This window comes from Nerophis ophidion, linkage group LG04 (assembly GCF_033978795.1).
Source record: "Nerophis ophidion isolate RoL-2023_Sa linkage group LG04, RoL_Noph_v1.0, whole genome shotgun sequence".
Classification (NCBI taxonomy): Eukaryota; Metazoa; Chordata; class Actinopteri; order Syngnathiformes; family Syngnathidae; genus Nerophis; species Nerophis ophidion.
The window spans coordinates 17,253,165-17,277,489 of NC_084614.1; the positions used below are offsets into that span (position 1 = coordinate 17,253,165).

The 24,325-nt window shown below is 40.2% G+C and overlaps 1 protein-coding gene across 1 annotated transcript in view; it reads right to left on the reverse strand.

Moving 5' to 3' along the window:
* Positions 1 to 24,325, reverse strand: part of LOC133551028 (nectin-2-like) — a 499,757-nt gene that overhangs the window by 240,277 nt on the left and 235,155 nt on the right. The window contains exon 4 of the mRNA XM_061897289.1: positions 5,064 to 5,357. Within this exon, the coding sequence (XP_061753273.1) occupies positions 5,064 to 5,357 (294 nt within the window). The remainder of the gene's footprint in view (positions 1 to 5,063; positions 5,358 to 24,325) is intronic.

Here is a 24,325-nt window from a genome sequence, read left to right on the forward strand (position 1 = left end):
AGGTGTACGGAGGCAAAATTGGCCGAAGACTTAGCATGCTAACATTATATTGTTAGTGTTCTAACAGTGAGCATATGACAAATACCAAGTTGTATGATTCGGAAGTGTACAGCTGAAAAATTGGCTAAAAAGGTTAGATTGCTAACTGTTAGCATATATCAAGTACCAAGTTATATTACTCAAGTGTACGGCCGTAAAGTTCGCTGAAAAACTTAGTTAGCCTGCTAACAGTTAGCATGTGTCAAATAGCATTATATATATATATGACTGTGAGGTATACACAGGTAAAATTGGCAAAAAATGTAGCATGCTAATGTTAACATACTACCGTGTTAAGGTTAGCATGATTATAGTTAAGTTTTGGTAAGTACCAAGTTATATGACTCGGAGGTAGACAGCTGAAAAATTGGCTAAAAAAAGTTAGATTTCTAACTGTTAGCAGAGAGCAAGGACCAAGTTATAGGACTCGGAGGTGTAGAGCTGAAAATTGGCTTCAAATGTTAGCCTGCTAACTCTTAGCATATGTCAAGGACCAAGTTATAGGACTGAAGTGTACAGCCGTATAGTCGGCTAAAATGGTTAGCGTGCTAATAGTTAGCATGTGTCAATTACCAAGTTATATGACTCCAAGGTGTACGGAGGCAAAATTGCCCGAAAATTTAGCACGCTAACATTATATTGTTAGTGTTCTAACAGTGAGCATATGACAAAGACCAAATGACATGACTCGGAGGTGTACAGCTGACAAATTGGCTAAAAAGGTTAGATTGCTAACTGTTAGCATATATCAAGTACCAAGTTATATTACTCAAGTGTATGGCCGTAAAGTTCGCTGAAAAAGCTAGTTAGCCTGCTAACAGTTAGCGTGTGTCAAATACCATTATATATATGACTGCGAGGTGTACACAGGTAAAATTGGTGAAAAACGTAGCATGCTAATGTTAACATACTACAGTGTTAACGTTGGCATGCTTATAGTTAAGTTTTGGTAAGTACCAATTTATATGACTCAAAGGTAGACAGCTGAAAAATTGGCTAGAAAAGTTAGATTTCTAACAGTTAGCACAGAGCAAGGACCAAGTTAAAGGACTCGGAGGTGTAGAGCTGAAAAATTGGCTAAAAAAAGTTAGATTTCTAACTGTTAGCAGAGAGCAAGGACCAAGTTATAGGACTCGGAGGTGTAGAGCTGAAAAATTGGCTTCAAATGTTAGCCTGCTAACTGTTAGCATATGTCAAGGACCAAGTTATAGGACTGAAGTGTACAGCCGTATAGTCGGCTGAAATGGTTAGCGTGCTAATAGTTAGCATGTGTCAATTACCAAGTTATACGACTCCAAGGTGTACGGAGACAAAATTGCCCGAAAATTTAGCATGCTAACATTATATTGTTAGTGTTCTAACAGTGAGCATATGACAAAGACCAAGTTGTATGACTCGGAGGTGTACAGCTGACAAATTGGCTAAAAAGGTTAGATTGCTAACTGTTAGCATATATCAAGTACCAAGTCATATTACTCAAGTGTACGGCCGTAAAGTTCGCTGAAAAAGTTAGTTAGCCTGCTAACAGTTAGCATGTGTCAAATACCATTATATGTATATATATGACTGCGAGGTGTACACAGGTAAAATTGGCCAAAAATGTAGCATGCTAATGTTAACATACTACAGTGTTAACGTTGGCATGCTTATAGTTAAGTTTTGTTAAGTACCAATTTTTATGACTCGGAGGTAGACAGCGGAAAAATTGGCTAAAAAAAGTTAAATTTCTAACTGTTAGCACAGAGCAAGGACCAAGTTAAAGGACTCGGAGGTGTACAGCTGAAAAATTGGCTTCAAATGTTAGCCTGCTAACTTTTAGAATATGTCAAGTGCCAAGTTATAGGACTGAAGTGTACAGCCGTAAAGTCCGCTAAAATGGTTAGCGTGCTAATAGTTAGCGTGTGTCAAATACCAAGTTATATGACTCCGAGGTCTACGGAGGCAAAATTGGCAAAAAAAAATTAGCATGCTAAAAGAACGTTAGCGTTCTAACAGTAAAAAGCCAATCTTGTTTCATTCTCCCATGTCTCCACTTTTGTGGGGTGAGCAGAGGTCCCAGCTGGCTCATTTCCTGATGACTCCATGACACTAATGTGCTCGGTGAATGTCTGCTCAGTCAGCGGGGTCAGACTTCATGATCTGCGTCTCCGCCAGTTTTTCCGAGGCGGCGAGAACGTGTGCGCTCATGCGCTCCGCAAATGTCTAGTATTGTTACCGGAGACAATGTGTTCCGCCTTTGCAGAGAACGGCGGCGGAGGTGCGCGCGGTTCAGACGGCGCCACCAGCTACTCTGAACCCACGTGGTGTTTTAATCCTTTGTAAATTAGAATGCTGTTTAAGGGATTAGATCTGTCTTGTTTTGATGCCCGGGATGAATCACTTATATACAAAAAGTGTGTGTGTGTTCTGGCAATGCTTACTTAAAGGCCTGCTGAAAAGATATTTTCTTATTTAAACGGGGATAGCAGGTCCATTCTGTGTGTCATACTTGATCATTTTGCGATATTGCCATATTTTTGCTGGAAGGATTTAGTAGAGAACATCCACGATAAAGTTCGCAAATTTTGGTCGCTAATAAAAAAGCCTTGCCTGTACCGGAAGCAGCAGACGATGTGTGCGTGATGTCACGCGTTGTGGAGCTCCTCACATCCTCACATTGTTTACAATCATGGCCACCAGCAACTAGAGCGATTCGGACCGAGAAAGCGGCAATTTCAATATTAATTTGAGCGAGGATGAAAGATTCGTGGATGAGGATAGTAAGAGTGAAGGACTACAAAAAAAAGGCAAGGACAGTGGGAGCGATTCAGATGTTATTAGACACATTTACTAAGATAATTCTGGAAAATCCCTTATCTGCTTATTGTGTTACTAGTGTTTTAGTGAGATTATATGATACCTGAAAGTCGGAGGGGTGTGGCCACGGGTGTGGTGACCGCCAGTGTCTCTGGTGGGAGGAGGTAATAGTTCGCAGCAGCTCTCCCGTCCAAAGGCAAAACCCAGTACCTCAATGTTGGTCAAAACTGAGCTGATAATAATTTTGGACTTCCTAGGTGATATGCTTTACATTAGTGTATGCGATATTGTAATTTGTTCCGTAAGTAAGCTGTTACGCGCATGGCAGGACCTAGCAACTACCATATAACCGCGTAGATACAACAGAAAAACCTAGTATCTCAAGAGACCAATCGGAGCTTCTTTGTCAGTCGCCTTATTGTCTTTAATGAGACATTTGCACGAATGGGGGCCGACGGTCAACCTGATGATGTGATATTATGGCACGAGGGGATATTTGGAAGATTGGCCCAGGACGTTGCAAGCACCTTCATTAAATCTATTGTTCTTGATTCTTCCCCTTGCATACTCTTTTGGGCAGATAACTGTGGAGGTCTAAATAAAAACTGGACGCTGTACACGGCTCTTGCCCAATGTGCAAGCGCAGAATGGGGCCCGCCCGAGATTGTGATAAAATATCTGGAGAAAGGGCACACGTTCATGAGAGCAGATTCAATCAATGGCTCAATCGGCAAGAAAATGAAAGCTCAAGAAAACATCTATACCTTTGATGACTTTGTAGATCTTTGTAAGACAGCATCAAGATAGATTGGTTTTCCTTTGTTTTCTCAAAATCAGCTAGAAGTGAGTTACTAGGTTTTGCCTTTGGACGGGAGAGCTGCAGGACAACGCAAGCTCCGCTCATAACTACGGTAAGAGCCGACTTATTACCACAATTTTCTCACCGAAACCTGCCGGTCGACATGTGGTCGGGAACCATGTTCGCTTGACCGCTCTGTTCCATAGTAAAGCTTCACCTTCGGGAATTTTAAACAAGGAAACACCGGCTGTGTTTGTGTTGCTACAGGCAGCTGTAATGCACCGCTTCCCACCTACATCTTTCTTCTTTGACGTCTCCATTATTATTTGAACAAATTGCGTAAGATTCTGCGTCACAGATGTCCAGCATGTTGTGTAATTATGCAATTAAAGCAGACTACTTATAGCTTGGATCAGACTGGAACAAAATGTCCGCTACAACCCGAGACGTCAAACGCGACGTTTTCAACAGGACACTTCGCGAGAAATTTAAAATTGCAATTTAGTAAACTAAAAAGGCCGGTTGGCATGTGTTGCAATGTTAATATTTCATCATTGATATATAAAGTATCAGACTGCGTGGTGGGTAGTAGTGGGTTTCAGTAGGCCTTTAATGGGGACATCACTCTGTTAACACAGTCACCTTTACGGGACTTCTGACAGTATGGGGACACAAAAACAGGTCCCCTAGAGGGAAACCTTATAAAAGATAGGCATCTTCAGAATGGATCTGACTAAGTGATTTTTAACCTTTGGCCCATAAAACAAGTAACTCTAACGTACAAATGTGTGCGAATTATGCAAAATTATTTAAATTTGGTCTCCATGAACCATATTAACTCTTTTTCCCCAGGGTCTCCAGTAAGTATGCACAGCACATTACTTCATCAATCCAGAGATTTAAAGACGTGTACGAGCTAACTGGGCAGTGGCTATTTTACTTAATTTTTTGTTATACCTCCACAACCTGTAGAAATGGTGGTCCCCACAAGTACTGATCGATAACTTGGTCCCCATTCCAAATGATAACCAGTGTGTGTGTGTGTGTGTGTGTGTGTGTGTGTGTTCTGGCAATGCTTACTTAATGGGGACATTGCTGTGTTTACACAGTCACCTTTAGGGGACTTCTGACGATATGGGAACACAAAAACAGGTCCCCTCGAGGGAAACCTTATAAATAATAGTCGGATCCATTCTGAAGATGCCCAAGTGATTTTTAAGCTTTGGCCCATAAAACACGTAACCCTAACATGTACAAATTTGTGCGAATTATGCTAAATTATTTAAATTTGGTCTCCATGAACCATATTAACTCTTTTTCCACAGGGTCCCCAGTAAGTATGAACAGCACATTAAAGGGTGGTCCCCACAAGTACTGATCAAAAACTTGGTCCCCATTCCAAATGATAACCAGTGTGTGTTTTTCTTACACTCCACAGACAGCCTGAGCATGTGGACCCAGGTCCTGTCCTGCGTGCGCTGGTCCACCATGCACGTCAGCTCCCTGCCGTCGTCGGCCGGCGTGGGCACCAGACGGTACTCGCTGCGCACCGTCACCGTGCCGTCCGGGCCGTTGACGGTGCTGGTGGAGTGGTTCCCCCCGACCGACGCCAGCCACTTGATGGTGGCCGCGGGTTTGGCGTCGGCCGCCTCGCACTGCGCCACCACCACTGCCCTGGTGCCCGCCTGCACCGTCACCACCTTGGCAGAGTTCTTGGGCTTTGCTGGGGGGAGAGAGAGAGAGAGAGGAAGCATTAGAGGCAAAATAGACTAAAAAGTTAGCATACTATTGTTAACATACCAGAGTATTAATGTTAGCATGCTTATAGTTAAGTTTTGGCAAGTACCAAATGTGTAGGTGTACAGCTGAAAAATTGGCTTAAAAGGTTAGCTCGCTAACTGTTAGCATATGTCAAGTACCAAGTTATATGACTGAAGTGTATGGCTGAAAAGTTCGCTTAAAAGTTAGCATGCTAACAGTTAGCATGTGTCAATTACCAAGTTACATATATGACTCCGAGGCATACGGAGGCAAAATTGGCTAAAAAGTTAGCACGCTACACTAATATTACCATTCCAGAGTGTTAATGTTAGCATGCTTATAGTTAAGTTTTGTCAAGTACCAAGTTATATGACTCAGAGGTGTACAACTGACAATTTGGCTAAAAAGGTTTGCTTGCTAACTCTTAGCATATGTCAAGTACCAAGTTGTAAGACTAATGTGTATGGCCGTAAAGTTCGCTAAAAAAGTTAGCATGCCAACATTTAGCGTGTGTCAATTACCGAGTCATATGACTCTGAGGTGTACGGTGGCAAAATTAGCTAAAAATTTAGCACGCTAATGTTAACAATCGAGAGTGTTAATGTTAGCATGCTTATAGTTAAGTTTTGTCAAGTACCAAGTTATATGACTCGGAGGTGTACAGGTGACAAATTGGCTAAAAAGGTTAGCTTGCTAACTGTAAGCATATGTCAAGTACCAAGTTATACGACTACAGTGTGCGGCCGTAAAATTCGATAAAAGAATTAGCATGTTAACAGTTAGCGTGCGTCAAGTACCAAGTTACATACATGACGTACTGAAGCAAAATTGGCTAAAGAGTTAGCACACTACAGTAATGTTACCATTCCAGATTGTTAATGTTAGCATGCTTAAAGTTAATTTTTGTCAAGTACCAAGTTATATGACTGAGGTGTACAGCTGAAAAATTGGCAAAAAAGGCTAGCATATGTCAAGTACCAAGTTGTACGACTGAAGCGTATGGCTGTAAAGTTCACTTAAAAGTTAGCATTCTAACCGTTAGCGTGCGTCAAGTATCAACTATCAAGTTACTTATATGACTCCGAAGTGTACAGAGGCAAAATTGGCTAAAAAATGTGCACGCTAATATTAACAATTGAGAGTGTTAATGTTAGCATGCTTATAGTTAAGTTTTGGCAAGTACCAAGTTATATGACTGAGGTGTACAGCTGAAAAATTGGCTTCAAAGGTTAGCTTGCTAAATGTTAGCATATGTCAAGTATCAAGTTTTATGACTGAAGTGTACAGCCGTAAAGTTAGCTTAAAATTTAGCAAGCTATCAGTTAGCGTGCATCAAGTGCCAAGTTACATATATGACGTACGGAGGCAAAATTGGCTAAAAAGTTAGCACACTACTGTAATGTTAACATTCCAGAGTGTTAATGCTAGCATGTTTAAAGTTAAGTTTTGTCAAGTACCAAGTTATATGACTCAGAGGTGAACAGCTGAAAAAAGGTTAGCTCGCTAACTGTTAGCATATGTCAAGTACCAAGTTATATGACTGAAGCGCATGGCTCTAAAGTTCGCTTGAAAGTTAGCATGCTAACAGTTAGCGTGCGTCAAGTACCAAGTTACATATATGACTCCGAGGCATATGGAGGCAAAATTAGCTAAAAAATCAGCACGCTAATGTTAACATTCCAGAGTGTTAATGTTAGCATGCTGAAAGTTAAGTTTTGTCAAGTACCAAGTTATATGACTCTGAGGTGTACAGCTGAAAAATTGGCTTCAAAGGTTCGCTTGCTAAATGTTAGCATATGTCAAGTACCAAGTTATATGACTAAATTGTGCGGCCGTAAAGTTTGCTGAAAGAGTTAACATGTTAACAGTTAGCGTGCATCAAGTACCAAGTTACATATATGACGTACGGAGGCAAAATTGGCTAAAAAGTTAGCACACTATAGTAATGTTAACATTCCAGAGTGTTAATACTAGCATGTTTAAAGTTAAGTTTTGTCAAGTACCAAGTTATATGACTCGGAGGTGTACAGCTGAAAAATTGGCTAAAAAGGTTAACTCGCTAAGTGTTAGCATATGTCAAGTACCAAGTTGTATGGCTGTAAAGTTCGCTTAAAAGTTAGCATTCTAACAGTTAGCGTGCGTCGAGTACCAAGTTACATATATGACTCAGAGGTATACGGAGGCAAAATTGGCTAAAAAGTTAGCACACTCGTGTTAACTTTCCAGAGTGTTAATGTTAGCATGCTTAAAGTTAAGTTTTGTCAAGTACCAAGTCATATGACTCAGAGGTGTACAGCTGAAAAATTGGCTAAAAAGGTTAGCTCACTAACTGTTAGCATATGTCAAGAACCAAGTTGTATAACGGAACCGTATGGCTTTAAAATTCGCTTAAGTTAGCCTGCTAACAGTTAGCGTGCATCAAGTATCAAGTTACATATATGACTCTGAGGTGTACAGAGACAAAATTGGCTAAGAAATTAGCTTGCTAATGTTAACTTTCCAGAGTGTTAATGTTAGCATGCTTAAAGTTAAGTTCTGTCAAGAACCAAGTTAATGACTCAGAGGTGTACAGCTGAAAAATTGGCTAAAAAGGTTAGCTCGCTAGCTGTTAGCCTATGTCAAGTACCAAGTTATATGACTGAAGTGTACGGCCGTAAAATTCGCTAAAAAAGTTAGCATAGCATGTGTCAATTACCGAGTCATATGACTCAGGTGTACGGTGGCAAAATTTGCTAAAAATTTAGCACGCTAATGTTAACAATCGAGAGTGTTAATGTTAGCATGCTTATAGTTAAGTTTTGTCAAGTACCAAGTTATATGACTCGGAGGTGTACAGCTGACAAATTGGCTAAAAAGGTTAGCTTGCTAACTGTTAGCATATGTCAAGTACCAAGTTATATGACTAAAGTGTGCAGCCGTAAAGTTCGCTAAAAGAGTTAGCATGTTAACAGTTAGCGTGCATCAAGTACCAAGTTACATATATGACGTACTGAGGTAAAATTGGCTAAAAAGTTAGCACACTATAGTAATGTTAACATTCCAGGGTGTTAATGCTAGCATGTTTAAAGTTAAGTTTTGTCAAGTACCAAGTTATAGGACTCAGAGGTATACTGCTGAAAAATTGGTTCAAAAGGTTAGCTCGCTAATTGTTAGCATATGTCAAGTACAAAGTTGTATGACTGAAGCGTATGGCTGTAAAGTTCGCTTAAAAGTTAGCATTCGAAAAGTTAGCATTCTAACAGTTAGCGTGTGTCGAGTACCAAGTTACATATATGACTCCGAGGCATTCGGAGGCAAAATTGGCTAAAAAGTTAGCACACTCATGTTAACTTTACAGAGTGTTAATGTTAGCATGCTTAAAGTTAAGTTTTGTCAAGTACCAAGTCATATGACTCAGAGGTGAACAGCTGAAAAATTGGCTAAAAAGGTTAGCTCGCTAACTGTTAGCATATGTCAAGTACCAAGTTATATGACTCAAGCGTATGGCTGTAAAGTTCGCTTAAAAGTTAGCATGCTATCAGTTACCGTGCGTCAAGTACCAAGTTGCATATATGACTCCGAGGCATATGGAGGCAAAATTAGCTAAAAAATTAGCACGCTAATGTTAACATGCTGAAAGTTAAGTTTTGTCAAGTACCAAGTTATATGACTTGGATGTGTACAGCTGACAAATTGGCTAAAAAGGTTAGCTTGCTAACTGTTAGCATATATCAAGTACCAAGTTACATGACTAAAGTGTACGGCCGTAAAGTTGGCTAAAAAAGTTTGCATGCTAACAGTTAGCATGTGTCAATTACCAAGTCCTATGACTCCAATGTGTACGGAGTGAAAAATGGCTAAAAAGTTAGCATGCGTCAATTACCAAGTCCTATGACTCCAATGTGTACGGAGTGAATAATGGCTAAAATGTTAACATGCTAACAGTTAGCATGTGTCAATTACCAAGTCCTATGACTCCAATGTGTACGGAGTGAAAAATGGCTAAAAAGTTAGCATGCATCAATTACCAAGTCCTATGACTCCAATGTGTACGGAGTGAATAATGGTTAAAATGTTAACATGCTAACAGTTAGCATGTGTCAATTACCAAGTCCTATGACTCCGATGTGTACGGAGTGAAAAATGGCTAAAAAGTTAGCATGTGTCAATGACCAAGTCCTATGACTCCAATGTGTACGGTGTGTATAATGGCTAAAAAGTTAGCATGCTAACAGTTAGCGTGTGTCAATTACCAAGTCCTATGACTCCAATGTGTACAAAGGGAAAAATGGCTAAAAAGTTAGCATGCGTCAATGACCAAGTCCTATGACTCCAATGTGTACGGAGTGAATAATGGCTAAAAAGTTAGCATGCTAACAGTTAGCATGTGTCAATTACCAAGTCCTATGACTCCGATGTGTACGGAGTGAAAAATGGCTAAAAAGTTAGCATGCTAACCTTATAACAGTGTTCTAATAGTACGAGTTATTTTTCTATTCCGGCAACTTAGCTGCCAGCTTTTTCTAACCTAAAAACAAACGTACCCTCTTTCCATTTACAGTAATACACCGTTTTTTTACAGTCAAAATTTTACGCAAAACACAGTAAGTTTTTTTTTTCTAATTTACAGCAATATGCTGTAAAGAACAACGTAAAATTTATCGTCATTTTTATTAATCTGATGGGAACTTTGCTGTAAAGTTTGGCATTTTTATTTAGACACCAACATATTTGGAAAGTATGATAACATACTGTAATATTTGTTGCAATATTGGACACTATTGAAGTTTAAAAATGGACAAACAGCTGCTTTATTGTTCGGTCCAAAGTCGTCGTTATCTGAGTGACATTTTGGACGAGTGCGTCGACTTACAAAACAGCTGTCAATCATCTTGTAAATGTCATTTTGTTTTGTTTGACCACCTTTCCATCCTCTCTGGGGCTGCGTCAAAGTCTGGAGTGCCGTGGGAGATTATCTAATTTCACCTATTTGGGTTAAAAATATGTTTTGCAAACCAGTAATTATAGGGTGTAAATGTGTTGAGAGAGTAACCGTGTAATACTCAGTAGGTGGCACCCAGTAGCTAATTGCTTTGTAGATGTCGGAAACAGCGGGAGGCAGAGTGCAGGTAAAAAGGTGTCTAATGCTTAAACCAAAAATAAACAAAAGGCGAGTGCCCCTGAGAAAAGACATTGAAGCTTAGGGAAGGCTATGCAGAACGAAACTAACACTGAACTGGCTACACAGTTAACATGGGCAGTGGTTGTGGGCGTGGTTAAGAGGGAAGGAGTAGATTTACAGCTACAATTCACCAAGTCAAGTATTTCATATATATATATAAATAGAATAAATACTTGAATTTCAGTGTTCATTTATTTAAATATACACACACACATAACACTCATCTACTTATTGTTGAGTTAAGGGTTAAATTTTCCATCCTTCTATTCTCTGTCACTATTTTTCTAACCATGTCCATGTACAGTGGATGGCAGTATTGTCCTGTTTGAGAGTGTCACAACATTTCTGTTTACGGCAGACAAACTGCTTTACGGTAGACGAAAACGTGACTGCTGTTGTTGTGTGTTGTTGCCGCGCTGGGAGGACGTTAATGAGACTGCCTAACAATAAACCTACATAAGAAACCAAGAACTCGCCCTCGATCATTCTACAGTTATAATGTCATTGGGCAGACAAGCTCTTTATATTGTGGGAAAGCGGACGTGAAAACAGGCTGTCCTCACTCAGGTCCGCATGGAACTGGAGGGGGCGTGTCCTCCATCTCCGCCTGAATTTGGAGGTTTTTTTCCTCACTCCACACTGGGCCCCCTTTGGAGCCCAGTCTTGATTGTATTTTTTTTACTCATCCTTCCCCAGCGTTTTACCTTTTTCCCTCACCTTTTGGCGACTCACCAGTGTTCCTGTTCTATAACCCTATACACTGTCTAATCCTGAATGGGTTTGTGCTGAAAAAGTTTCGTTGTACTTGTGCAATGACAATAAAGACCTACCATCCTACCTCCTACCTACCTACCAAGGTGACGAAAACGCGCGAAATGCTAACATTAGCCTGCCGACAGTTAGCATGTGACAAGTAGCAAGTTACCGTATTTTCCAGGTTTTAGAGTGCTCTGGTGTTTAAGCAAATTTTAGAAGAAATAAAAACAGTGGGGCAAAAAAGTATTCAGTCAGCCACCGATTTTGCAAATTCTCCCACTTAAAATGATGACAGAGGTCTGTAATTTTCATCATAGGTACACTTCAACTGTGAGAGATTGTGGGGGAAAAAATCCAGGAATTCACATTGTAGGAATTTTAAAGAATTTATTTACAAATGATGGTGGAAAATAAGTATTTGGTCAACCATTCAAAGCTCTCACTGATGGAAGGAAGTTTTGGCTCAAAATCTCACGATACATGGCCCCATTCATTCTTTCCTTAACACGGATCAATTGTCCTGTCCCCTTAGCAGAAAAACAGCCCCAAAGCATGTTTCCACCCCCATGCTTCACAGTAGGTAGGGTGTTCTTGGGATGCAACTCAGTAATATTCTTCCTCCAAACACGACAAATTGAGTTTATACCAAAAAGTTCTGTGTTGGTTTCATCTGACCACATGACATTCTTCCAATCCTCTGCTGTATCATCCATGTGCTCTCTGGCAAACTTCAGACGGGCCTGGATATGCACTGGTTTAAGCAGGGGGACATGTCTGGCACTGCAGGATTTGACTCCCTATCGGCGTAGTATGTTACTGATGGTAACCTTTGCTACTTTGGTCCAGGCTCTCTGCAGGTCATTCACCAGGTCTCCCCATGTGGTTCTGGGATTTTTTCTCACCGTTCTCATGATCATTTTGACCCCACGGGATGAGATCTTGAGTGGAGCCCCAGATCGAGGGAGATTATCAGTGGTCTTGTATGTCTTCCATTTTCTGATAATTGCTCCCACAGTTGATTTTTTCACACCAAGCTGCTTGCCTATTGGAGATTTGCTCTTCCCAGTCTGGTGCAGGTCTACAATTCTTTTCCTGGAGTCCTTCGACAGCTCTTTGGTCTTGGCCATAGTGGAGTTTGGAGTCTGACTGAGGCTGTGAACAGGTGTCTTTTATGCAGATAACGAGTTCAAACAAGTGCCATTAATACAGGTAACAAGTGGAGTACAGAAGAGCTTCTTAAAGAAGAAGTTACAAGTCTGTGAGAGCCAGAGATCTTCCTTCTTTGTAGGGACCAAATACTTATTTTCCACCATAATTTACAAATAAATTCTTCAATGTAATTCCTGAATATTTTTCACATTCTGTCTCTCACAGTTGAAGTGTACCTATGATGAAAATGACAGACCTCTGTCATCTTTTTAAGTGGGAGAACTTGCACAATCGGTGGCTGACTAAATACTTTTTTGCCCCACTGTATATATTTTTAATGTTTATTTCCATACCTTAACTGTTTCCAAACAGTGTCTGTAACAGGGCAGTAAAACGGCTGACCGAACAAAACAGAAGTCATCGTCATGGACCAATTAGCTTTCCATTCAGCTAAATAAACTAAAGAACTCAATGTTGTGACGTTTTGGTGAATTTACGATACTGAAACAAAAAAAAAAAAAAATAATGCCGTTGTAAGTTAGTTATACTAACACGGACACTCGTGTTAGCGGCGCTAGCTTTTACATTACGATGGCACATAGAAACATGCGTGAACACACTCCTACGGGAATGTTTCGGTTCAGTTCGTTGATGAATTTCTTTTATAAAAAATCAAACAAAGGAAGAAAAATGAAAGTAAAACCACAAAAGTAAATTATGAAGGAAAAGGAGCAGAAATAAGTTAAAAAGTATAATATCTGCCTTCTATCCTCACAAATAAAGAAATTGATTTTCATTGTTGGCGACGACAAAGCCATATTTTCAGTTGACAAAAATGTTACCAATAATGAAGACGTAATTTTACTTAGTCATATATTTTCTTCATTATGAGTTTTCCTTTTTTTTTTCAATACATTAGGAGATAATTAATAGATTAATTTATTTCACTATCAATGTTGTTCCATAAACTAACACCTTCATTGACATACTTATATCTAGAGATGTCCGATAATGGCTTTTTGTTGCCGATACCGATATTGTCCAACTCTTAATTACCAATACCGATAACGACCGATACCGATATATAAAGTCGTGGAATTAACACATTAGTATGCCTAATTTTGTTGTGATGCCAGCACCCCCCGCAACCCCAAAAGGGACAAGCGGTAGGAAATGGATGGAAGCATGACCCGCTGGATGCATTAAACAAGGTTTTCCAAAATAAATCAACTCAAGTTATGGAAAAAAAACACCAACATGGCACTGCCATATTTATTATTAAAGTCACAAAATCACAAAGTGGCGGGCCAGGAGGTAGGTGGAGGTGTATATTGTAGCGTCCCGGAAGAGTTAGTGCTGCAAGGGCTTCTGTGTATTTGTTCTGTTGTGTTTATGTTGTGTTACGGTGCGGGTGATCTCCCGAAATGTGTGTTAAAATCCACTTTTCTACTCCATAAAAGGACCCACGGACAACTAACGATTTCCAATTGATCAACTTTTTAATTTTCCAACTCAAAGCATTGTCGGTTTAAAGGCCTACTGAAACCCACTACTACTGACCATGCAGTCTGATAGTTTATATATCAATGATGAAATATTAACATTGCAACACATGCCAATACGGCCGGTTTAGTTTACTAAATTGCGATTTAAAATTTCCCGCGGACTTTCTTGTTTAAAACGTCGCGGAATGATGACGCTTATGTTGACGCGTGTTTGTGACGTTATTAGTTTGAGGGTACATTTTAGCCCAGCTAAAAAGTTGTCTCCTTTTATCGCATAATTACACAGTAAATTGCACATCTGTGTTGCTGAATCTTTTGCAATTTGTTCAATTAATAATGGAGACATCAAAGAAGAATGCTGTTGGTGGATTGCAGCTGCCTTTAGCACCAAAACACAGCCGGTGTTTGTTTGTTGTGAAACTTTAACACAGAGCGGTCAAGCGAACATGTTTCTCTACGTCAACCAGCACATTTTTGGATGGGAAAATTGTGATATTAAGTCGGCTCTTACCGGAGTCTTGAATGGATTATGCGACCGCCTCCTGCAGCTCAAAAAGGCAGCTGTGATTTTGGCTCATCGGCTTCTCTCAGAGACACTGGCGTCCACCGCAGCCATCCGACTTTCAGGTATGACTTTACAATCTCACTAAAACACTATTAAAACAATAAGCAGATGAGGGATCTTCCAGAATTATCCTAGTAAATGTGTCTAATTACATCTGAAACGGTCCCACTGCCGCCGCCTTTTTTTTTTGGTTTTTGTGATTCACTCTAACTTTCCTCATCCACGAATCTTTCATCCTCACACAAATTAATGGGGAAATTCTCGCTTTCTCGGTCCGAATAGCTCTTGCTGCTGGTGGCTATGATTATAAGCAATGTTCAGATGTGAGGAGCTCCACAACCCGTGACCTCCCGCGCACATCGTCTGCTACTTCCGGTACAGGCAAGGCTTTTTTATTAGCGACCAAAAGTTGCGAACTTTATCGTGGATGTTCTCTACTAAATCCTTCCAGCAAAAATATGGCAATATCGCGAAATGATCAAGTATGACACATAGAATGGACCTGCTATCCCTGTTTAAATAAGAAAATCTCCTTTTAGTAGGCCTTTAATTGCAGTTGATCTTCAATCAATCAATCAATGTTTACTTATATAGCCCTAAATCACTAGTGTCTCAAAGGGCTGCACGAACCACAACACAAACCACAACAACATCCTCGATAGAGCCCACATTAGGGCAAGGAAAACTCACACCCAGTGGGACGTCGGTGACAATGATGACTATGAGAAACCTTGGAGAGGACCACTTATGTGGGCAACCCCCCCTCTAAGGAAACCGGAAGCAATGGATGTCGAGCGGGTCTAACTTCAAAATAATCATCAGCAGGTTGTAAACCTTTAAACCAGTGGTCCCCAACTTCTTTGTATCCGCGGACCGGTAAACGCTTAATAATTTGTCCCGCGGCCCGGGTGGGGGTTATCCTTTTTTTCTTTGTCATGAAAAAGGGATGTTTTTGTGGTCGGTGCACTAATTGCAAGTGTATATTGTTTTTTTATGTTGATTTAATAAAAAATAAAAATAAAAATAAAATAAAAATTAAAATTCATAAAAAAAATTTCTGCGGCTCGCTACCGGCCGCAGCCCGGTGGTTGGGGACCACTGCTTTAAACCACAGAAACAGAGATGTTAATCTAACTACACAAGTATTTAAAAAAAAAAAAGTTTTACAAATCAATCCGTTGTGGTGAAGAAGGAGCTGAGCCGGAAGGCAAAGCTCTCAATTTACCAGTCGATCTACATTCCCATCCTCACCTATGGTCATGAACTTTGGGTTATGACTCTCTCCCTTAAAGATAGGGTGAGAAGCTCTGCCATCCGGGGGGAGCTCAAAGTAAAGCCGCTGCTCCTCCACATAGAGAGGAGCCAGATGAGGTGGTTCGGGCATCTGGTTAGGATGGTACTCAAACGCCTCCCTAGGGAGGGCACGTCCAACCGGTAGGAAACCACAAGGAAGACCCAGGACACGTTGGGAAGACTATGGCCTGGGAACGCCTCGGGAAGAGCTGGACGAAGTGGCCGGGGAGAGGAAAGTCTGGGCTTCCCTGCTTAGGCTGCTGCCCCCGCGACCCGACCTCGGATAAGCGGAAGAAGATGGATGGATGGGTTTTACCAATGCTTTTAATTCTACATATTGTTTTAACTTTAAACATTACACCATAAGACTTTAAATCTTTTAGCTTAAACCATTTAACACTGGTGACAGAGGGGTTAGTGCGTCTGCCTCACAATACGAAGGTCCTGAGTAGTTCTGGGTTCAATCCCGGGCTCGATGTTTGCATGTTCTCCCCGTGACTGCGCGGGTTCCTTCCGGGTACTCCGGCTAGATCGATTGGCAACATTAAATGGTCCCCAGTGTGTGAATGTTGTCTATCTGTGTTGGCCCTGCGATGAGGTGGCGACTTGTCCAGGGTGTACCCCGCCTTCCGCCCCGAATGCTACTTAGATAGGCTCCAGCCACCCCAAAAGGGACAAGCGGTAGGAAATGGATGGATAGGCATTTAACATTTTAACTTCAGTTTTAAACTTTTGCTTAGAAATGGTCAAACACAGCATGCAAGCAATGCAGGAATTCAATTTGAAGCCAGCAGTTGAAACAAACAAATTAGGATAGTTTAGTAAAAACATTTAAAAAGCTCGCAGGTACAAGTTAAGTATATCGATTGTTAAAAAATGAAGCATATTCACCGACCGTTGGTGTGTTCGGAGAAACCTGTCAGGTGGATCTTGCCGCTCTTCCTTCAAAGTAGCTTGTGTGGTGACTGAGTCTGACTGAACCCAGGTGCCTTCAATCAGTAATTGTACCTTTGCATTCTGGGTATTGTAGTTCTCAATTATTTTTGACCATGTAGGGCAGGCCTGGGCCATTAGTCTGACTTGAGGGGAATATTTATTTTTTTGGAAAACTAACACAGAACCTCACAATAATGTCTGATTGAATAATAACTTTTTTAGCCATTTTGCCTCTGTAGACCTCAAGGTCATATAACTTGGTACTTGACAAATGCTAACTGTTAGAACGCTAACTTTGTGATGTTAGCATGCTAAATTCTTAGCCATTTTTGCCTCTGTAGACCTCACAGTCATATAACTTGGTACTTGACGTATGCTAACTGTTAGAATGCTAATGTTAGCATGCTAACTTTTTTTTTAGCCATTTTTGCCTCTGTAGACCTCACAGTCATATAACTTGGTACTTGACATATGCTAACTGTTAGAACGCTAATGTTAGCATGCTAACTTTTTTTAGCCATTTTTGTCTCTGTAGACCTCACAGTCATATAACTTGTTATTTGACGTATGCTAACTGTTAGAACGCTAATGTTATAATGTTAGCATGCTAACTTTTTAGCCAATTTCGCCTCTGTAGACCTCACAGTCTTATAACTTGGTACCGGTATAGCTCGGTTGGTAGAGTGGCCGTGCCAGCAACCTGAGGGTTGCAGGTTCGATTCCCGCTTCTGCCATCCTAGTCACTGCTGTTGTGTCCTTGGGCAAGACACTTTACCCACCTGCTCCCAGTGCCACTCACACTGGTTTAAATGTAACTTAGATATTGGGTGTCACTTTGTAAAGTGCTTTGAGTCACTAGAGAAAAGCGCTATTTAAATATAATTCACTTCACTTCACTTCCCTTGACGTACGATAACTGTTAGAATGCTAACGTTGTGATGTTAGCATGCTAACAGTTAGCATACGTCAAGTACCAAGTTACATGACTCTGAGCCAAACAGTTGCAAATTAGTACAGAAAAAAAAAGTTTGCATACTTTTTTTCGTCCTTGCACATGCACTTTAAGGACGGAGCTGAAAAACAAGAACAAATCCTCTAGAGGAACCATCCTAATTACTTTTAGAGCGTTAGACGCGCGACGAAGGCGCCAATGTCAACCCTCTCCTTAAAAAGGGTCGGTCTGGCGTCCCGGACACTTTCCTGCATGCGTCGCACGTCGCTCAAAACTTGAAGACCTTGGTCCCCGCGTCCTTGGCGGAGCCTGGAAAGGTGCCAGCTCGAATCCCAAACATGCCAAGTGCTCAGGCTCGCACCCGGAGTGTGCGAGGGTGAGAGCACGCAACACATCTGTCGCCTTCACACGCGTCCAGGGTTCTAATTAGAGCGGCCCGGCCCTGACCCACATGGCCGCGTACGCTTGACCCACATTGCGAGGTGCTTGACGTGTGTCGCCTTTAAATGAGTCTTCAGTCGTCCCTGAGTCTTCACTCACCACCTAAAACGTCCTTTTCTAAGGACGTTTTAACCACCTTTTTTATTCCCGTGCACGCGCCAAGGTCTTTAGAGGCACGGTTGAAAGAACTGTGCCCAAAGTCTAGACAGGCAGGCAAAGATTAGAGACTTATCTGTAGTAAAAATTTTCTTTTTTTTAATGGAATAAACAGTATATATTATTGTATAACATCCCTGGAGGTGGAATGCCACTTGCTTTGGAAGAATCAAAACTATACTGCAAAAAGTCAGAGTTGAAAAACAAGAAAAAAAAAATAGGGGTATTTTACTTGGAGTAAGCAAAATTATCTGCCGATAGAACAGGAAAATTCGGCTTGTCAAGACTTTCCAAAACAAGTAAAATTAGCTAACCTCAATGAACCCCGAAGACTGTCCAGAGAGTACAGTCGCCACGTCTCTCCTCAAATTGAGCAAAATTGAATTCTGTCTCTGTTGATTTCCTTGCTTCTTGTGTTGCTTAATAGATGTCAATCAATCAATCAATGTTTATTTATATAGCCCTAAACCACAAGTGCCTCAAAGGGCTGCACAAACCACAACGACATCCTCGGGAGGGCTCACATAAGGGCAAGGAAAAACTCACCCCTATGGGACGTCGACCATGATGACTATGAGAAACCTTGGAGAGGACCGCATATGTGGGCAACTCCCCCCTAGGGGAGACCGAAAGCAATAGATGTTGAGCGGGTCTAACATGATAATGTGAAAGTTCAATCCATAGTGGAGCCAACACAACCGTGACAGTCCAGTCCAAAGTGGATCCAATAGAGTAGCAAGAGTCCCGTCCAAAGTGGAACCAGCAGGAAACCATCCCAAGCGGAGGCAGATCAGCAGCGCAGAGATGTCCCCAACCGATACACAGACAAGCGGTCCATCCTGGGTCCCGACTCCGGACAGCCAGTTATTCATCCATGGCCATCGGACCGGATCCCCTCCACAAGGGAGAGGGGGTCAGAAGAGAAAAAGAAAAGAAACGGCAGATCAACTGGTCTAAAAAGGGGGAATATTTAAAGGCTAGAGTATACAAATGAGTTTTAAGAAGAGACTTAAATGCTTTCACTGAGGTAACATCTCGAACTGTTACCGGGAGGGCATTCCAGAGTACTGGAGCCCGAATGGAAAACGCTTTATAGCCCGCAGACTTTTTTTGGGCTCTGGGAATCACTAGTAAGCCGGTGTCCTTTGAAAACAGATTTCTTGCCGGGACATATGGTAAAATACAATCGGCAAGATAGGATGGAGCTAGACCGTGTAGTGTTTTATACGTAAGTAGTAAAACCTCAAAGTCACAAAACAAGTAAAATGAGCTAAACTCAAGGAACCCCGAAGACTGTCCAGAGAGTACAGTCGCCACGTCTCTCCTCAAATTGAGCAAAATTGAATTCTGTCTCTGTTTATTTCCTTGCTTTTTGTCTTGTTTAATAGATGTCATCGATGTTTGAACCTGACAGTCAAGACTTTCCAAAACAAGTAGAATTAGCTTACAAAAATACCTTCAAATAAGTATATTCTCACTAATAACAAGTGCACTTTTCTTTGTAGATAAAAAAGAGACCTTTTTGCTCAATATGTTGAAAAATATTCTTAAACGAAGTAAATGCTCGTGTCATTATCTTGACATAACGATACACTGCAAAAAGTAAGTGTTCAAAAACAAGAAGAAAAAAAAATACAAAAATTAGGGGTATTTTACTTGATATAAGAAAAATTATCTGCCAATAGAACAAGAAAATTCAGCTTGACAAGGCTTTCCAAAACCAGTAAAATAAGCTAACAAAAATACCTTTAAAAAAAGTATATTCTCTTTAACAAGTGCACTTTCCTTGGTAGAAAAAATAAGACATTTTTGCTCAATATGTTGAGAAATATTCTTAAATTAAGTAAATGCTCATGCCTTTATCTTAACATAACGATTCACTGCAAAAAGTCAGTGTTCAAAAACAAGAAGAAAAAAAATACAAAAAAATGAAGGGTGTTTTATTTTAACTTAGCAAAATTATCTGCCGATAGAACAAGAAAATTCGGCTTGTCAAAATTAGCTAACCTCAATGAACCCAGAAGACTGTACAGAGAGTACAGTCGCCACGTCTCTCCTCAAATTGAGCAACATTTAATTCTGTCTCTGTTGATTTCCTTGCTTCTCATCTTGTTTAATAGATGTCATCGATGTTTGAACCTGACAATCAAGACTTTCCAAAACACGTAAAATTAGTGAACAAAAATACCTTAAAATAAGTATATTCTCACTAATAACAAGTGCACTTTTCTTGGTAGAAAAAGAAGAGACCTTTTTGCTCAATATGTTGAAAAATATTCTTAAATTAAGTACATGCTTGTGCCAATATATTGACATCATGTATACACTGCAAAAAGTGAGTGTTCAAAAAGAAGGAAAAAACAATACAAAAAATAAGGGGTATTTTATTTGAACTTAGCAAAATTATCTGCCGATAGAACAAAATTCAGCTCGTCAAAATTAGCTAACCTCAAAGAACCCCGAAGACTGTACAGAGAGTACAGTCACCACGTCTCTCCTCAAATTGAGCAACATTTAATTCTGTCTCTGTTGATTTCCTTGCTTCTCATCTTGTTTAATAGATGTCATCGATGTTTGAACCTGACAATCAAGACTTTTCAAAACACGTAAAATTAGTGAACAAAAATACCTTAAAATAAGTATATTCTCACTAATAACAAGTGCACTTTTCTTGGTAGAAAAAGAAGAGACCTTTTTGCTCAATATGTTGAAAAATATTCTTAAATTAAGTACATGCTTGTGCCAATATATTGACATCATGTATACACTGCAAAAAGTGAGTGTTCAAAAAGAAGGAAAAAACAATACAAAAAATAAGGGGTATTTTATTTGAACTTAGCAAAATTATCTGCCGATAGAACAAAATTCAGCTCGTCAAAATTAGCTGACCTCAATGAACCCCGAAGACTGACCAGAGAGTACAGTCGCCACGTCTCTCCTCAAATTGAGCAAAATGTAATTCTGTCTCTGTTCATTTTCTTGCTTCTCGTCTTGTTTAATAGATGTCATCGATGTTTGAAACAGACAGTCAAGACTTTCCAAAACAAGTAAAATTAGCTCACAACAACACCTTAAAATAAGTATATTCTCACTTCTAACAAGTGCACTTTTCTTGGTAGAAGAAAAAAGAGACCTTTTTGCTCAATACGTTGAGAAAACTTTTCTTGGTAGAAGAAAAAGAGACCTTTTTGCTCAATATGTTGAGAAATATTCTAAAATTAAGTAAATGCTAGTACCATTATCTTGACATAATGATACGCTGCTAAAAGTCAGCGTTCAAAAACAAGAAAAAAAAAATACAAAAATGAGGGGTATTTTACTTGAACTAAGCAAAATTATCTGCCAATAGAACAAGAACATTCGGCTGGTCAAGACTTTCCAAAACAAGTAAAAATAGCAAACAAAAATACCTTAAAATAAGTATATTCTCACTATTAACTGTCATAACTAGGACTTTGGTGGGGTTTGTTTACATGAAGTGCAAAACGACTGGGTCGGAGAACGGTCGAAGGTACGAACATTGTTTAATTTTAACACTCAAAAAAGGAACAAACGAAAGGCGCTCACAAGGAGGTACAAAAACTTGGCTGTGAAAATAAAAACTTGCACTATGGCATAAATAACGAGAAAACTTACTTGGAACGGAAAAGAACGGGACGTGGATCATTGGCATGGATTACGAGGTGCGTAGAAGGTGATCGAGGGTGATGTCGCCAGGCTGACTACCTGGCAACTGTGGCTTAAATAATACTGTGGTGATTAGTGAAAACAGGTGCCGTGACATGGTGACAAGGTGAAAACTAATGGGTTGACATGGAAACAAAGCAAACAAGGAAGTGCAATAACAGGAAACAATGGAGTCTTAAACAAAACAGAACATACTGTAACTAAAGAAGACATGACATTAACAAGTGCACTTTTCTTGGTAGAAAAAAAAGAGACCTTTTTGCTCACGATGTTGAGAAATATTCTCAAATTAAGTAGATGCTCCAGCCAATTTCTTGACATAATGATACACTGCAAAAAGTAAGTGTTCAAAAACAAGAATAGAAAAAAATAAAAAAATGAGGGGTATTTTACTTGCACTAAGCAAAATTATCTGCCAATAGAACAAGAAAATTTGGCTTGTCAATGTCAGAAAAATTGTATGTCAATTATCAAAAAACTTTCCGTTCTCTGAGTTCCCAATGAACAGACAAGAGGTTGTCTTTGTTGCACCAAGCCAAAGACTTGGAAAATTACCTGGTGTACGATGAGAGGAGACGGGAGGGGGGTTTTATCTATTGTGATCCAAGATCCTGCCCAAGCTGAATCCAGGACCAGCCCAAGACCCTTTTTCTTTTGTGTTAATGTGACCGAAAACAATAGCTGTTTGGCTGTTTACACCCCCCCCCCCCCCCCCCCACATTCCTTTAGAAACAGCTGGTGTTATGTAAACAGGGAAAGTCCAAATAAAAAGAGGTTGGCATACAATATTTGGCCAGAGCGTGGTGGAAAACTGTACAGAGAGTACAGTCACCACGTCTCTCCTCAAATTGAGCAAAATTGAATTCTGTCTCTGTTGATTTCCTTGCTTCTTGTCTTGTTTAATAGATGTCATCGATGTTTGGACCTGACAGTCAAGACTTTCCAAAACAAGTTAAATTTGCCAACAAATATACCTTAAAATAAGTATATTCTCACTGATAACAAGTGTACTTTTGTTGGTAGAAAAAAACCTTTTTGCTCAATATGTTGAGAAGTATTCTTAGATTAAGTAAATGCTAGTGCCATTAGCTTGACATAATGATACACTGCAAAAACGCAATGTTCAAAAACAAGAAAAAATGTATATAAAAATTAGGGGTATTTTACTTGAAGTAAGCAAAATGATCTGCCAATAGAACAAGAACATTCGGCTTCTCAATGTCAAAAAAAACTGTATGTAAATTATCAAAAGAACGTTCCGTTCTCTGAGTTCCCAATGAATAGACAAGAATATCGTGATATTCGAGTATACGTTCTCACACAGTTGCTTTTAGCTGCACGCATCACACTACAGGCTCTTCTAGCTCTTTGTTGTCTCTCCTTCTCACAGAGACGTAAAACAAGCGCACCTTCTTACATACATTCTTACATACACACGCTCCTGCGGAGCAGAGAGGTAACGACATGGTAAGGTGATACTAATGGTAATACGAGAGAAAGAAGGTGCGAATCTGGTAACAAATGAAGGAAGAATTATAGCCCACTACCTATAATATGGGCTTTCTAAACATCAGATCTTTGTCTCCCAAAACGTTATTAGTCAATGAGGTCATTAGAGACAACAACCTTAACGTCATCGGTCTTAGCTAAACCTGGCTTAAACCAGACGACTTTTTTGCGATAAATGAGGCATCCCCTCCTAACTATACGAATGCGCATATTGCCCGTCACCTCAAAAGGGGAGGGGGTGTCGCACTAATATACAACGAAAACTTTAACTTTAGTCCTAACTTAAATAATAAATATAAATCGTTTGAGGTGCTTTCTATGAAGTCTGCCACACCTCTGCCTCTGTGCCTGGCCGTTATCTACCGCCCCCCAGGAACCTATTCGGACTTTATTAGTGAATTCTCAGAGTTTGTTGCTGATCTAGTGACGCACGCCGATAATATAATTATAATGGGGGACTTTAATATCCATATGAATACCCCATTGGACCCACCGTGCGTGGCGCTCCAGATTATAATTGATAGCTGTGGTCTTACACAAATAATAAATGAACCGACGCATCGCAGCGGTAATACGATAGACCTAGTGCTTGTCAGAGGTATCACCGTCTCCAAAGTTATGATACTCCCGTATACTAAAGTAATGTCCGATCATTACCTTATAAAATTCGAAGTTCAGACTCATGTTCGGCAAGCTAATAATAATAATAACTGCTATAGCAGCCGCAACATTAATGCTGCCACAACGACGACTCTTGCGGACCTACTGCCCTCGGTAATGGCACCGTTCCCAAAGTATGTGGGCTCTATTGATAACCTCA